The 15,190-nt window shown below is 52.8% G+C and overlaps 1 protein-coding gene across 1 annotated transcript in view; it reads right to left on the reverse strand.

The window, feature by feature from the left end:
* Positions 1-573: 573 nt before the first annotated feature.
* Positions 574-15,190, reverse strand: part of SKI (SKI proto-oncogene) — a 121,240-nt gene continuing 106,623 nt past the window's right edge. Inside the window, 6 exon segments of the mRNA XM_031963006.1 lie at positions 574-5,027; positions 5,729-5,959; positions 8,470-8,777; positions 9,101-9,399; positions 10,129-10,244; positions 10,606-10,728. Of these exon segments, the coding sequence (XP_031818866.1) occupies positions 4,818-5,027; positions 5,729-5,959; positions 8,470-8,777; positions 9,101-9,399; positions 10,129-10,244; positions 10,606-10,728 (1,287 nt within the window). The 3' untranslated portion in view covers positions 574-4,817.

A 15,190-nucleotide genomic window follows, 5' to 3' on the forward strand; every position in this document is an offset into this window, starting at 1 on the left:
GATTCTCAGTCCTAGTCTGGCTGCTTTCCTCTGCACACCTGATCCCTCAAGGCCCCCAATGGAGGAGCTCTCTTATAATCCCTTAGGGGTACCGACATGAATTCAGCTTCACTGCTGACTCCAAACCACTCGTTCCTCCTCCCTTTCAATGCCCTATGGGGAAAGGGCACTTATGGGACACATCAGCCAAGGGCCATCCTTCCCTCGCGCCTTTTTCTGGTTTCCAGCCAGACTTGGATTTTGGCTAATGTTATAGAGCTCATTCCTTTTGGGGCACATGCTCAAAGAGAAAATGAACTTGGGGCTCGGGACAGACAAGATTTGCTTCTCTGCCCATCCAGATCCCGTTACTGGACTAACAACTGGGACGACCCGGTCACTCAAGCAAGAGCTGCGAGGAGAGCTTCCCAAGTAACCAGCTGATCTCCAAAGAGACCGAGCGTCTCCCAGGAAGCAAAGGGAGCTTTGGGTTCCATCAGAGTCCCCAGCATCTGCCCGAGCAGCCCACAACCCTAAAGCCCCGGCTGGTGCCAAATGCCCCAAAGGAAGGAAACAGAAAATTCTGTAATGTGGAAATAGTTGAACCAAACACTTTTGTTTATTTTAGGTAATGCGTCTATACACTGTACATTCAGTCACTGGTATATAAGCAGAGCTATTTTCATACATATTCTCATAGAGGCATTTATTTTACAATATTATCTGTTTCAAGGGGGAGGGGGGGAAAGGACCAACAAGGTACACAGCGAGATAGATAAATATGCCAAGCTTTTTTCTTCTTTTTTTTCTTTTTTTTTTTTAAAATCAGGCATTTATAAACAAGAAAGCATACATTAATTACATAAAAATAGTTCTCGAATAGTAGAGTAAGTCATAATATTGTCATTAGCAGCAGCATAGGAGAAAACAGGAGAACAGAAATGTGCTGAAATGCTCTTGGCTATTATAAATGTAGATTTTTTTTTCCTCAATTGAAAAAAAAATGTCATTTATGACTTCTGACAAACAAAAACACCTCCCTCAAAAACATGTGGACTTTTTTTTGGGGGGGGAGAAGAGAATTTAACCTTTAATAATAAAATATTTTTACCATGAAAATAAGGACCCAAAACATAAGATGGAAAAATGTTAACCCATACTGAAAACTTGCCAAAAGTGTTTTCCAACTCCCCCCCCAACAGACAAGCAAAGAATTCTTTTTCTTTGTTAAAAACACAACTCAGAAAACATGACAACTATCAAGTAAGAAAGTTTCTGAAAAAGTAACCACCATATACACTTATAATACAACAGTGTAAAATGAAAAAAAAAAGTATTTACATGTTGAATTTTTTTGTTTTTTTTGTTTTTTGTTTTTTGTTTTTTTACATATTGGCTAGTTTTGTATGAAAAGCAGAATATTATGTGTACTAGTTAGCTGCTCCATAGATATGAATGTTATTGCTGTTGGTTTTTTTCCCTTCGTTAAGTCTTCTTTCAGTATAGAAACAATGAGTAATTAAACTGAATATACAATTATCTAGGTAATATATTTAAGTATAGGGAGAGTCAACAGCCTATAAGACACCTCTTCTCCCTTCTTCTTAAAGAAAAAGTAAGCTGCAGCTGCAATAATGGGGTAAAACCACGAGCAGTTCTGTCTCTAAAGGACCTCGTTTCTGCTGCAGTAGAAAAATGCTTCATACACAGAAATCACACAGGGAGCCAATTCCCTCCTCCTCTTCCTCCCTCTTCCCTTTCCCTCTTCCTCCTCCTCCTCCCCTTCCTCCAAGGCTGCCATTGAAGCAGGAGTTAGCTGCTCCTACAAGGCCTAGGATTAGAAACATGTATTTTTAAGGAGCTACAAAACCTGGAAAAGAGCCTTCTCATTTGGGGGGGTGAGCGGCTCGTGCCCAAACACATGCGAGTCAGTTCCAAGTGATTCTACTATTATCAAACAAAGTAACGAAAATGGGGGGGGGGCAGGGTCCGATCACAAGCCCCCCCAATTTGGGGTTGTGCACGCTGAGGGGGAAAAAAAACCAAAGCGACGTCAATTGACCAAAAAACAACCTAACAACGAGCTGCTGGTGAGGAGAATTTGTTCCCATAGTTTGTTCACATCATTCTGTATCATCTGTGAAATAAGACTGAATTCCATTCATCAACAACTTGAATTTGAAAAGGTTTTGCATGGGGCTGCCTACGCCAACATGGGAGGGGGGGGGAAGGGAAGGAGGAAAAAAAATCAATGTTTCCTAGCTCTGGTATGAACCGATCATCAGGAAACCAGCGCAGCTGCATTTCGTGGGCAGCCCATACCCAGCAGAATTAGCGTGAACGCTCTCAAGGGGAAAATTTGGCCTTCAACAAAATCTGATGTCGAGTAACTCAATACTGTCAGGATCGTCCGGGGGGTGTGATCTAACCCCATACTCTTTGGGACAAGTTACTGCAAAGTGTTCAGATCTCACTGATTTTCCTTTTTTTTTTTTCTGAAAAACAAGGCTGGGGTAATTAGAGGTTGGGATGGAGGGGGCAGGAACATGCACTTTCTGGCAGAAAATGAAGGGGGGAGATGTTGGGGAGATCTAGTCCCCCGGGAATGAGGCGAGGCTCATTCTCACCTGGAAGTGAATCCACTGCCGGGTAAGGAGGATCACCGCTCGCACCTGAGTCTAGAACACCAAGCCAAGGCCCCAGCCTCCCTCCCTGAGCGCAGCAGCTTCGGGCCCACGGGAAAGCCTTTTGTTCTCTGTGTAATTTCTCGACTTGGCAACATAGCACAGCAACACAGATACGCGAACACACCTAAAGCGCTGCTAAAACTCAATCACTACTTTCCCTTGAAGCAATAGCTGAAAAAGTACAGATCTGGAAACACCTAAGCCTGAAACAGTATTCTGCATATTGCATAACAAAATAAACCCTTTACACAAATCAGTAATAATGCCCATTAATGAATATACATATGGCAGAGATTTTAAAATTCCATGCATATGAATTTTTAATAACTGTAAAAGAAAAACATACAAAGAAGCAAAAAAAAAAAAGAAACCCAAAACAAAAAAAATCAACTCCCCCCCCCAAAAAAATGATCCCACATAAAACGCTGTATCAACAATGTTCCTTTTGCATTGCACGTGAGAAGGGGCCACATTAACAGGGCTAGGATCCCCAACATCAGGGAATGGGGGGGGGACCTGCCAATGCTCTTTTCTGCCTAATTTCTGTGGGTTTCGCCATTTGTAGCTGTTGCTTCCCCGAGCTCTAGCGAAAAAAAAATTTTTTTTTGCACCTAACACATTAACCTCCATGGCGGTTAGAACGGGTTCAAGCATAGAATTCCTGTAAAATCTTATTTCTTAGGTAAATAAATACTATAATTTTAGGATGGGAAGTCGCCTCCTGTCTCCTGGAAAATCACTTTCCAGCTTGGGCAGCACAAACCTATAAATTTGCACAAACAGTTGAAAGCAAATGAGATTTTCTGGAATAAATGCTTCCGAGCAAGCACTAAGTTCTTTTGATACTGGTCGATTTGAATTCTCTATACTGTCGACAGGTATTTGGGGGTTCGGAAAGGGGGGGAGTCACAAGTCGGTGTTGAGCGTACGAGACGCAGGAAGGCACACAGGGACCCCGGGGATGCAGGTTCTGCATCAATAATCGTGTTTTCTTATGTGTCCCTTGTTCAACCAAGCACCAAAGGGAAATTTCTAAGCACTTGAGTGCTAGGGTAGGATCTGTTTGAGAACATCGGTACGATATATTTTAAAAATGAAAACCTCTTAACTCAAGTTGATTGGTAAGCGGGAAGAAAAAGACACAGGGAGATTTCAACAAAGTGCAGTCTAAGGATGAGTTCAAACAGACAGACAGAACACAGCCCCAAGACAAAGCGATGATGTAATGCTGCATTTTGTTCCGGTGCGGGGGGGGGGGGGTCTCAGTGGACCCCAGAATTAAAGCAGCCCCCTTGGTTACTCTGAAAGGCATGGCCACGGATCATTCACAGCAGCGAAGGGAACGCTGGACGCTCGGAGGACGTGCGCAGGGACAACCTGAACGACGGGGAGATAAATACTGTCCTTTATGAGGAAGGGGGATGTAACAAAGGAGGCCAATCCAGTAAAAAAAAAAAAAAAAAGAAAGAAAAAAGGAAGTGACTGTCCTCAGAGGCTGGGTGGGCTCCCCCTCCTCCGGGGGGCCATCTCTGAGCAGAACGGCCATGGCCGTCTGCAGACTCGGGCCAAGGACACGGGAGCCGCAACCTCCATCTTCCATAAGGCGGGCGTCTTTGCAGTTCATCTCTCTCTCCTACACACTCTTCTTCCAGCGCTGGAAAACTGGGTACTTATCACTTAAAAATAAAGACTTAAAAAACAAAAACAAAAACGAAAACTCACTCAAATCTCCCAATCAAACCACATAAAGGTCAAAGCGCGAGGGCGCCGGGCTGGCCGGCGGGCAGGGCCAGGCCGGAACCACTCGTCCAAATTGTGCATCACCAAGTGTCTGTGGGCTTTGAAAAGTTACTTATAAAAAACTTGTTCATCTCTTGGACTTTCGAGTCTCTGTCATTGTCTTAAATAGCTTATAACAAAAGTTTGCATTTCAAAGTGTTCGGCAAGTAGGGGGCAATGGGGGGGAGCCCCCTCGGCTCGCCGGCCAGTAGAAAACGTCTCCAAAAGGGCAGTTCGTCAACACTCGGTGTGTTTGAGGCACAGGAAGATGTTGTGCTATACGGACAGGCAGGGGCGCGGAGCTGGTCGCCAAGTCCGCCTCCCGGTGGGGGATCGGGCCCGTGCCCCCCGTCCATGGTGGAGGGAGCGGTGTCAGGCCCGGGGCTCATGGGGCAGCTCGTTGTCCAGCTCACTCCTGTGTCCCCCGCCGGCCTGAGGGCTGGGTTTGGGCCACAGCTGTTCCTGAAGCTCTTTCACCACCTTCTCCAAATGTTCCCGGGCCTCCCTCTCCCGCAGGAGATCGGCCCGGAGCTGCTCCCTGTCGGCCTCAGCGTGCTGAAGCTTCACCTGCAGGTCCTCAATCTGAAAGCCAAAGGAGGTGGTCAGCCAGAGTGGGACAGGACCTCAACCCCCCAGACCCCCCAAGGACCCTCCCAGCTGTGGTTTCCGACCAGGGCCAAACATCTAGCACGGACTTGTTCCTCTCCGATGCCCCAAACCTGCTCGGACCAGGCTCTCTGCCAACCAATGGCGGCTGCACCCATGGGTGCCTGGGGTGGAGGGCAGACTTTTGCATCTGGGAAGGTAGGGGGAGTGGGCAAGTTCTCTCCCACTCTCCTGCATTGAAAGGAGCAGCTTAGGAGGCCACAGAATAAATAGGGGAGAATTTAAGCTGCACCAAGTCTCTGGCAGACCCTTAGGAGTCTGGCAACAACCCCCACTCAGCCCTGTGCTCATGAAGCCCCAAAGCCTTTTCCAAGGTCCTGTTGCTGAACCCCACCTGAATTGTTCCTCTAGATGCTATTTCTCCTGAAGAAACTGAGGAGAAAGAATGGGGAGGGCAGGAGCCCACCGATCCCCAAACAAGGCTTGAATGAGTGGCTCCCTAATCTGAGTGGGGGCTGGGTGGGCCCGCCCTCCCCCATTTAGTCTGGCTCTCCCTTCTCAGGCCCCAAGCTCATCCCTTCTTGCACCAGAAATTCCCACTATCTTCCAGAAGGAGCCAGGCCCGGGGGGAAGGCAGCCAGCTTAGGCCCTGGGTCTGAGTTCTGGTCTGGGCTCACCTGGGCCGAGTACTTGGCCCGCAGGCGGCCGGCCTCGCAGCCTTTGTCACACACGCGGATCTGCCGAGCTTGCTCCAGCTCCCGCTTGAGGCGCAGGCGGCTCTCGTTTGCTTCTTTCATCTTCTTCTCGTTCTCGGCCCGCAGGCGCTCGATCTCCTTTCGAAGGTTGCGCTTTGCCTCAGTTGCCTCTCGAAGTTTCTCCTTTTTGGCCACTCTCAGGAACTCCAGCTCCTTCAGGGCACAAGGAAAAGAAGGTTAGTTTGTTTCTGGAGCCCCAGTTGACCCCATCCCTCAGTCTCCTGGCTGGCCGTGGTCCCCTCTGGAGGTCCCAAGCCCTCTGAGCCACTAGAGCCCCAGCAGGTCAACCCCAACTCAGCCGATCCTACACACAAAGTCCACACCACACCCATGTCTACCCAATTTCCTCTGAAAGGTGGTAGAAACAAGGTAGAAAAAAAAATACCATTTTAAATTAAATTAAAATCAATCCCCTCAAATTTCAAAATGCAGGGAACATTTTATTTTGTCTAATGCAAGTCTTACTGCACTGGTATTGCATTCATTTCTGGGAACAATACTTTTTAAAAATAAATTTTGATCCCAGTTTCTTTGAAGAAGTGTGTTTTCTGTTTCAAAAATGAGAGCTTTGCTAAGATGCAATCAAATTGCCTTGGTGATGCTCAGAAAGACGAGAGATCCCGGACAGGACCCCCAACTCTTATTTCTGTGCACACAGGTGTGGTGGGGGAGAGAGAAGAACAGAAAGGAGAGGCAGACAGAAATAAGGAACAAGACATAACACCACGTCCACTGGAGGAAGGCGAGGCTGGAAGAACCTTTTAGAAAAGGCAAAAGAAGCTGTTCTGCACAAAAATGTCCCTTCCTTATGTTTCTGCTCCATATGAAAAGTCGATGAACCTATCCAAGGTCAGCGGAAAAAAGGCTCAGGCTAAAGTAGAGGGGAAGGCTGTCCTTAGAATCTCCTGTGATTTCAGAGTTCACTAGCTGGTTGGGTGTGCAATGGTAGAAAGGGAGCACAGCATATTAATACTGACATCTTGTCAAGTGAGGCTACAAAGAGTCATTTTTCCCCCAAAAGCTTTTTTTTTTTTTAAAACAAAGCCTGGGTAATTTAATTCTCATGCCATCCATAAGGCAAACAAAACAAAACAAAATAAAAAATCATTTCATTAGCATTTCCTCTTGAAATCTTACGCCAGACTGAAACCTAACTATCTGCCAGGGCACACTGGAAGTAAAACTAAACTCTGTGGTGATGTTAATTTTTAAGATTCTGGAACGTGAAATGCTGACAGCATTGTATTGGGCTAAAAACCATTCTACTTGTTAAACTTTCCACAGAGTTGTCAGACAATCTCTCGTTGCCACACTGTGCTAGACAGAGGTGTTAATTTCGCAGCCTTTGGGTGGGCCACAGAGTTCTAAACACCCTAGGAAATAAAAAAAAATCCCTAAGTGCTAAATGTTCTCAGACTTTGTTTACAATTTTTTTTGGTACACCCACACCCAAATAGCACTCCAGCTCTTAATATCACCAAGGCTGCTCGTCTCATTAGGCAACCTCGCGGCCGATATTCCAGAGACTTTCTAGAGCATCCTTCCCTCCGGACCACTCCTTGTTTGTGTCCAAAAGAAGGAGAAAAAACCCAAATGAATCCAAAATGAGGGACGTGTGTAATGGGGCCAGCAATCCCCACAAATACCAATAAGATACACCTGGACTCTGACTTGCTGACCACTATTAAGCTGTTTGTTTTGTTTATGGGGAGGGGCGAGTTTGGGGGTAGGGCACAAGTTCAGAAAGGGGAGAGATTAAGAGAAAGAAGCTCGATGAGTTTGTCTGGAAAGGGACCAAGGCCCAGTGCAATGGTAAACGGTTGGTAGGTTTGGGGGGGGGCAAAGAAAACGGGGGTGTGATACAAGGAAAATATCTGTGGGCAGAAAAAAACACATTTGTGGGGAGGGGGCTCCACTCAGCTTGTGGCGGCCCCAATGCCCCCAGTCACTCTCGGTGCTTTTGCTCATGAATGTTTCTTTTTCTACAGGAAATGGGCAGAACCCGGGAGCTGGTCATGGCCTCCCATTGGTTTTGTCAAAGATTTAGAGAAAGGAACCGTTTGCTGTGCGTGCAGCAGGCCTGGGAGCCAGGCCTCCTTGTTGGCGGGTGTGTGAGTGTACCCACTTTTGGCAAACGCGCGCAGTCAGAGTGTGAAATTGTCTCTGGTGCAGCTGCTCCTCGCTCCCCGCACTAAAAATAGCCCCGGCCTCATTAGAACAGAAAAACACCCCGGCTTCATTAGAGAGAAGCCGCTCGGCCTGACGCCTGCAGCAGGGTCCCTGTGCTCCTCAGAGGGCAGGCTGGCCAGGGCCCCCAGGCCGGGCTTCTCCCCAGGCCGGCTCAACCCCAGGCCGGGCTCTTCCTTAGGCTGGGCTCCTCCCCAGGCCGGGCTCCTCCTTAGGCCGGGCTCCTCCCCAGGCCGGGCACCTCCCCAGGCCGGGCTCCTCCTTAGGCTGGGCACCTCCCCAGGCCGGGCACCTCCCCAGGCCGGGCTCCTCCTTAGGCCGGGCTCCTCCCCAGGCCGGGCACCTCCCCAGGCCGGGCACCTCCCCAGGCCGGGCACCTCCCCAGGCCAGGCTCCTCCCCAGACCGGCCTCCTCCTTAGGCCAGGTCCCTTCCCATGCCAGCCCCCCTCCCTGGGGCAGTGCCCCCCTGCCCTCACCTGGTGCAGGCTGCGCTTGGCCTGCAAGGCCGCATTCAGCTTTTCCTCCTGTTTCACTCTCATTTTCACGACTTCATGAAGGAATTTTTCTTTGGCTTCCTTGGTGTCCAGACCACTCTCCAGGGCCTGCCTCAGGTGCTCCAGCTCAGCCTCCAGCCCGTTACTGTGAGCCTCGGCGTGGGCCGTGGCCTCGAAGGAAGCGCTGACCGCACTGGCGCCAGGGGCCTGCATGCCCGGGGAGCTCATGTCCTTGGCCGAGCTGGACGAGGTAAAGGATGGAGACGAGAGCGACGACAAGGAGGAGGTGACTGAAAAGGGACAGATTGGACATGGGCGTCAGAGGCCGGCTTCCCCTGGGCCGCTCCGGACCCTCACCCTCATGGGCGCCATGCACAAGCCTCCAGCTCGCACACTCACCCTCCCCTCACACACATATCTGCACTCACACACTTGTGCACAAGCATTCATGTAGACACACACACACACGTACACTCACTCACACACACACTCTCTCACACACATTCACACACACTCACACACACTCACTTGCACACACACACACACACACACACGGACCCGCTCACACTCTTGCTTTTTCCAGAGGAAGAGCGAAACGCCAACTCCTACTTACACTCCTCTCTGCTCTCCACCTCCACGTCGGCCTCGGAATCCTTCTCGTCCTCGGGGCCGGCGGCCGGGGCCAAGGCCTCGGGCAGGCCGGGGGTCTCCATGGGCAGCTTTCTTTTCCGGGGCTGCAGGGAGCTGGTGATGGGCTCGGGGGCCCGGGACACAATGGTGGTGCAGGGGGGGCTGCTCACAATCTTCTGCTGAGTGGGGGGGGCTAATGCCACATTGGGAGCCACAGCATTCTCGAAACTCTTATAAGAATAAAAACTGCAGAAAGGTGGAGAGAGCATGAGCCGGGGGCTGCTGCAGAGAACCGCCCGGCACAGCAAACAGAACATTTGATTAAAACAAGCATTCCTGGGAAAACAGAACCCTAAGTAACACTAACTCCTCCACCCAACTGGGGGGGGGGGCTGGTCGGCCTGGGGTCGGACTTTGACCCGGAACAGAGCAGCCCCATGACCCCTCAGTAGCCCAGGGGACCCCGAGACCTCCTGTCACAGAGACTGTGGTGTCCACAGCTTTGAAGGAACTTCTCATACGGACTGGGGGGCAGGTGTGGAGCCCACATTCAATGAGTCCGCTGTCTCTGAGAGGTCTCCCCCAAATACCCCGCAACGCTAGGACTTGTGGGTGTTTGTGCCCAGGCTTTTAAGAAGCACGTCCTCAGTGGGGCTGATGTCAGAAACTGCCCCCAGTTTCCTCACCCTACCATGGGACCAGCTGCCCACCCTTTCTGATGACTTGTTCATTTAGAAAAACAGATTAGGTTCAAGCCCCTAAATTTGAAATGATCAATTTTTTCTGCCTTCAATGAGGAAGAAAAATTAGCAACTTCAAAATGTCATTTAAAAAAGTCCCAGGCCAAAGACCTCTCCATCAGAAGGGACTGGAAGGAGCGGCGTGACCCCCGGCCCAGAAGGGGCTGACGCCAAGGCCAAGCTCCAAAGTCCCGCCTCCCGCGTCCCCCTTTAGAGATCTTCCTGCGAACCCCCTGCTCCTGGACCACCCTCCAGCTGAGGGGCGCCTCACCTGTCTCGGATCAGTGCAGGAAGGTGTGTGGAGAGATCTTTCTCATTGGAAGAAACAGCGGGGGACCAAGGCCGGAAAGCTGACAGGCGCTGCCGGGGATGCATGCAGCCGATGCTCTGTTAACAAATGCAAAGAGGGACTGGTGAGAGGAGGCAGGGGAGGGAGTGCTCCTGAACAATATTCCACAAGGGTCTGAGGGCTTGGGAGCTCGGCCTACAAGGCCCAAATGAGACCCTCCACAACTGCTGGTTTGGGTTTCACTGCCAGATTTCATTAGGGACCCTAAAAGTCTCAAGGAGTCCGTTCTTTAAAGAACCGGACTTGGGAGCCATCAGTGGCCCTTTCACGAACCACTTCTCTTGTGGCCCGAGCAGAAGGCTTGCAGGGGAATAGCAGGGCCGAAGCCTCTCCTCCAAAACCGGAGCACGGGCACAGCCTGAATTCGGAAAGCAAAAACAGAATGATTTTTTTAATTACCTTATTGGATGAGCTGGCCAACCGTAACCAGCTGGACTGCTTGTCCTTCTCAGAAGAAGGAGGGGATTGTGTAGAGAAATCATCTGTTTTGGGTTTGATGACTGTAGGAGGTTCAGAAGGGACCTGAAGACAAGCAGAGAGAGAGAGAGAGAGAGAGAGAGAGAGAGAGAGAGAGAGAGAGTTAGAGAAGGCACGTCCAGCGGGTCTCGGCCCAAAGAACCCCAAGCTCCGTCTCATGGTCCCAAGGAGCTGCTCTGCTGGGGGACGGCCACTCCTCGGGGGCTCTCCCCCTGAAATCTGGACCCCAGAACCGGCTGCCTTCCCCCATCACAGACAGAGCCCCCGAGAGGAAAGATTCTGAAAAATGTCTAAAAAGGAAGCCGAGGTTGTGGCTCTGGTTTGTGCTGAGCTGCAAAAATTAGTCTGCCTGCGTGGTGCATAAAAGGTAAAAGTGAAGCCATTTCTAGGCTGGAAAAAGCCTTCCAAGGAGAACACAGCCGACTTTGTTGTTGCCTTTGTGGTGGTTGTCATGGGATGACTTCACTGCATCCCAGCTGCCCCGGAGCGGGGGAAAGTGCCAGAATCCCGTTTCGCCTTTTCTACCAGGGCCTCGGCCCGGACCTGCGATCCCACCCAGGACATAGTCCTCTGGTACCCACAGGGGTTGTTCTTTATCGTCCCTAAGGAGAAAGGTCTCTGCAGCCCGAGCAAGTCTGCAATGAACATCTGAAGAAGAAAGCCTGGTCCCTGCTGATGTCTTTACTATTCTGGGGAATTAGAGCTGTGGCTCCCTTCCCCATCTGGCAAAATGATACTTGGAACGAGCCAGAGGGTCCGGAGCCGCTGCTTCCTTAGTCAAGATGAGGAAGGGGGGGTCCAGTGTGGAACATAATTCATTGTTTTAATCCTTCTGCTCCTCTCATAAAGCAAAGTCCCAAAACCCGTGGGACGGCCCAGTTCATCCCGCTCTGAGGGCCGAACTGGGGGGGGGGAGGGAGAGATCCCTCATCCTCCTCAGACTTCCCCAGGACCTGCAGAGGTCTGGTTCCATCCGACCGGGGTCTGCTCGAGGGCAGCAATCTGGCACCCGGGGGGCCATCCAGCTGGGTAATCCCCCTGACTGGTCTAGCAGTGGGTTCTGAAGGGGCTCTGGAGGTTCGGTGCAAATGGGCCCCAAGACCGTGTGGCTGAGCTCCCACCACAAAGCCGCCTGCGGGGGACACATGCGGCCGGGGCTCCCCGACTCCAGGTACGCACCCAGCACCCGTTCCATGTCAGGGACAGGGGATCTCCCTCAGTTCTGACACAAAACACTCAAAACTCCGATTCCGCCCCAAGCCCAAACCACGGACTCCTCTCTCCTGCAGATACGGCCCGTGTAGAGGCAATGACCGCATCCAGAAGGTATTTGGGAAGCACATAACGACCCTGGGCTGACCATTAGGGAGCGAGAGCAGGGAAGGGCCAGAAGGGAGGCGGAGAGGCTGGAATGAACAAGGCAACAACAGGTGGTGAGCCTCAGGCCCCAGAGCCGGGGCTGCCCCTCACTCAGCGGTGGGAGGGGTGTTCTGTTCAGGAAGAGGCTGCCGGGCTGGGGGGACAGACCCAGCCTGGACCGGGCCTGGACTCCAGGTTCCATACAAAAACAATCCCCTTGGGGGAAGGGGCGGACAGGGTCCAGGGGATGTCACAAGATAAAGGGGGCAAGGTCCTGGTTCATTCCCTCTCCAGCTTTCTATTCAGATGCACCAGGCCAACATCCTGGACAAGTGAAGAGGATGCTGTATTTAAATGACTGGGGGGGGGCATCTGTAATGGGGGCGACAGAGTGGGCAGCCAGGCAGGCCCCCAGATCTCTCCTATTTCCCCACATCCGAGACCCTCCACAAGGGCCAAGGGAGGGAGAGCCTCTTCTCCATTTCACATTCACACTGCAGAGGAGAAAGGCAGGTGGGCTGCAGTGGGACTCAGAAGCTGCTCCCCCAGCCCTGATGGTGTTTGCTGCAAGAATCCTGACCTGCAGGGGAAGTCTGGGGGGCACAAAGACTCAGGACTACGAACTTAAAGACCTGAGCCCCCTCCCTTAGCCCTCTGGTTAGTTCTGAAGGGCAGCTCTGAAGGTGGAACCCCACATCCACGTAGAGGCATGAGCTGCTCTCGAGCGTTCCCCAACCCCCGTTTCAGCAGGAGCACGGGGCTGTCTAAAAGGCGGGGGGGGTCAGTGAGACCTGGGACCGGGAGCTCCACCAAAGAACGGCACAGAGCAGAGACCCCCGGACCAGCCCTGAGAGCAGCGATCAGCCTGCCCAGGAACCCGCCCCGAAGGCCGGGCCATCCACAAAACAAGCCGAGACAAGCAGGACGGGCTGTTCCAAGCTCTTCAAGTTTCTGTCTTCCAGGGGAAATCTGTCTGGGTTCTAAAGGCCACCAGGAGGGGACTGAATCTGTGTGCTTTCCCCTCGGCATCTCCATCTGCCCTGCTGGGCAACTTCCGAGGTTTGGGACTGGAGCCGGGGTCCATGGGCTACTGGTTCTCCTTACATCCCTCTGGGCCCTGCTAGCCCTTGTTTCAGCTGCCCAGGCGGAGGGGGACCCCTGGGCCTCCCAAGGTGCTGGGCTCACAGCCCTGGGGGGGGGGAGTCAGTGCCACCCCAGGGGGAGGGGGAGCCAGCCCTGCCCCAGAGGAAGGGAAACTCTAATGCAGGCCCCACAGTCGGCAGCCAGGAAGTATGGAGGTTTCAGCTTCCCAGCAGGCCCAGCCATCGAGAAGCTCTGTCTAGACTCTGAGCCCGGCACAAACAGCGCCCGTCCTGGTCACCCTTTACTCAGTGAACTTCTGGGACCGGGAAAACCGGATGTTGCCGAGGATGTTGGGGCGGCCATCCCCGAGGGGGAGACTGGCCCTGGGCCGGGCAGGGGGGAGCGTCCGGGGGGGCCTGGCCGGGAGCTGGGGCTCAGGCAGGCTCCGGGCAGGGGCCGTGGCCCAGAGATTTTATCTCTGCAGAAAAATCAGACCAGAGACAACTGCTTCTAGGTCCCCAAAGCCAGACTGGGGGGGGGGAGCAGAAAACGTGTGAGCACTTGGCACAGACCAATGGTAATGGGAGCAGCAGGTGGAGGGGAAGGAGACTGGAGACGTGCTAATGGCTGTGAAGGCCTCTGCAAAGCCTGAAAGAGGCAGGCGCGGATGCCGGCGACCGCCTGGGACCCAGGAGCCCTGGCTGCGCAAGTGCTGGCTCAGCTGGTGGGCGGCACTGCCCAAGTCGCTCCCCTCTCTGGGCCGCAGGTGACTCTTCTGTAGAAGAAGGCCCAGAGGCCGGAGCTCTGAGGGTCCCAGCCTGGGCCGCGCTCGTTTCCTTGGAGGCATTTTGGGGGAGGTTCCCAGGAGCCTGGGGCTCAGACTTTAGGGATCACACAGCCCACCCCCTCCTTACACTGAGGCAGAGGAGAGGCAGCTCGCCCAGACCCCTCTGAATCGGGGCTCAGCCGTTCCACACACAAAGGGCGGGCCTGAAAGCTCACTGCCAAGACCCAATCCGTGCAGGAGAGTTAGTCAGAGCCCCCCCAAAGCCATCTCTCACCTCCCCCTCCGGCCCCAGCAAGGGAACGGGGAGCCCTCCCGTCGCTCCTCCATGATCTTTAACTCACAATTTATTATTTAAACAGTTTCCTTTATAGCTGGTAAATACAAAGAGTTTAGGGTCGGTTACACCATGAAAAGGGTGGAGCTTCCTGTCTGTACAGATACTGAAATGGGGCGTGAAAATTAAGCCAAGTTCTCACCAAGAGAAAAACCGCAAGCCCAGGCGCCCGTCTGATATTGATTTTGAGAAACCTCAAAGATAGACTTCTTAGGGGCTAAAAAGTGTCAGACAAATTAAAGGCTCGGAGGCAGGGGAAGCAGGAGCCGTAAACAAGTTGACACACAATCCAAAGGCGCACCTGAAGCCCCCACAGCTGCTCAGGGACAGAGCCCCGCGGCCCTGCTGTGACCCAAGGCCAGGCCAAAGTGGCCGGGCCCTTCCTCGGCCCCATTCGGGGTCCCTGTGTGTGGCTGAGACAGGTGACGACGTCTGCCCCCCGGGCACAAAGCTGGGTGACCTCCCCTGCCCTGGGAGCCCCAGCGCCTCTCACTGACAGGGAGGCTGGAGAAAGGCCCCATGGGAGACTTCTGACCGGACCCCGTTTCCCTCGACCTTCAACCTCTCCTGGGCGGCCATGGATCCATCAGCTGTGATCGGTCCCCTCACCCAGGCGGTTCCCCCTTCATGTCCCCAGGACCCCGACGTGAGCCTGGGATGGCCTGGCCCGAGTCTTGGTCAGCTCAAATCTCAGAGACCCGCACCCCAGCTCCCCAGGACTGGCAGTGCTGCCATGGTGACCTCCGGGGCTCCCTCCCGGGACAAGCCTGGAGAAGGCTCACAAGGCCTCCGGGCCAGGTCACCGCTTCCCTCTCATAGCGAACAAAAATTAATTCTGAGAGATTGGGAGGTGGGGGGGGGGGACCAAGTAAGGAAGGCAGACCCAACAGCTTGCCCTGGCTAACTCACCGGCCATTTTGGGGTGGGGGAACTCTCCTAAGGGG

The sequence above is a fragment of the Sarcophilus harrisii genome, chromosome 3 (genome assembly GCF_902635505.1).
Source record: "Sarcophilus harrisii chromosome 3, mSarHar1.11, whole genome shotgun sequence".
Lineage (NCBI taxonomy): Eukaryota > Metazoa > Chordata > Mammalia > Dasyuromorphia > Dasyuridae > Sarcophilus > Sarcophilus harrisii.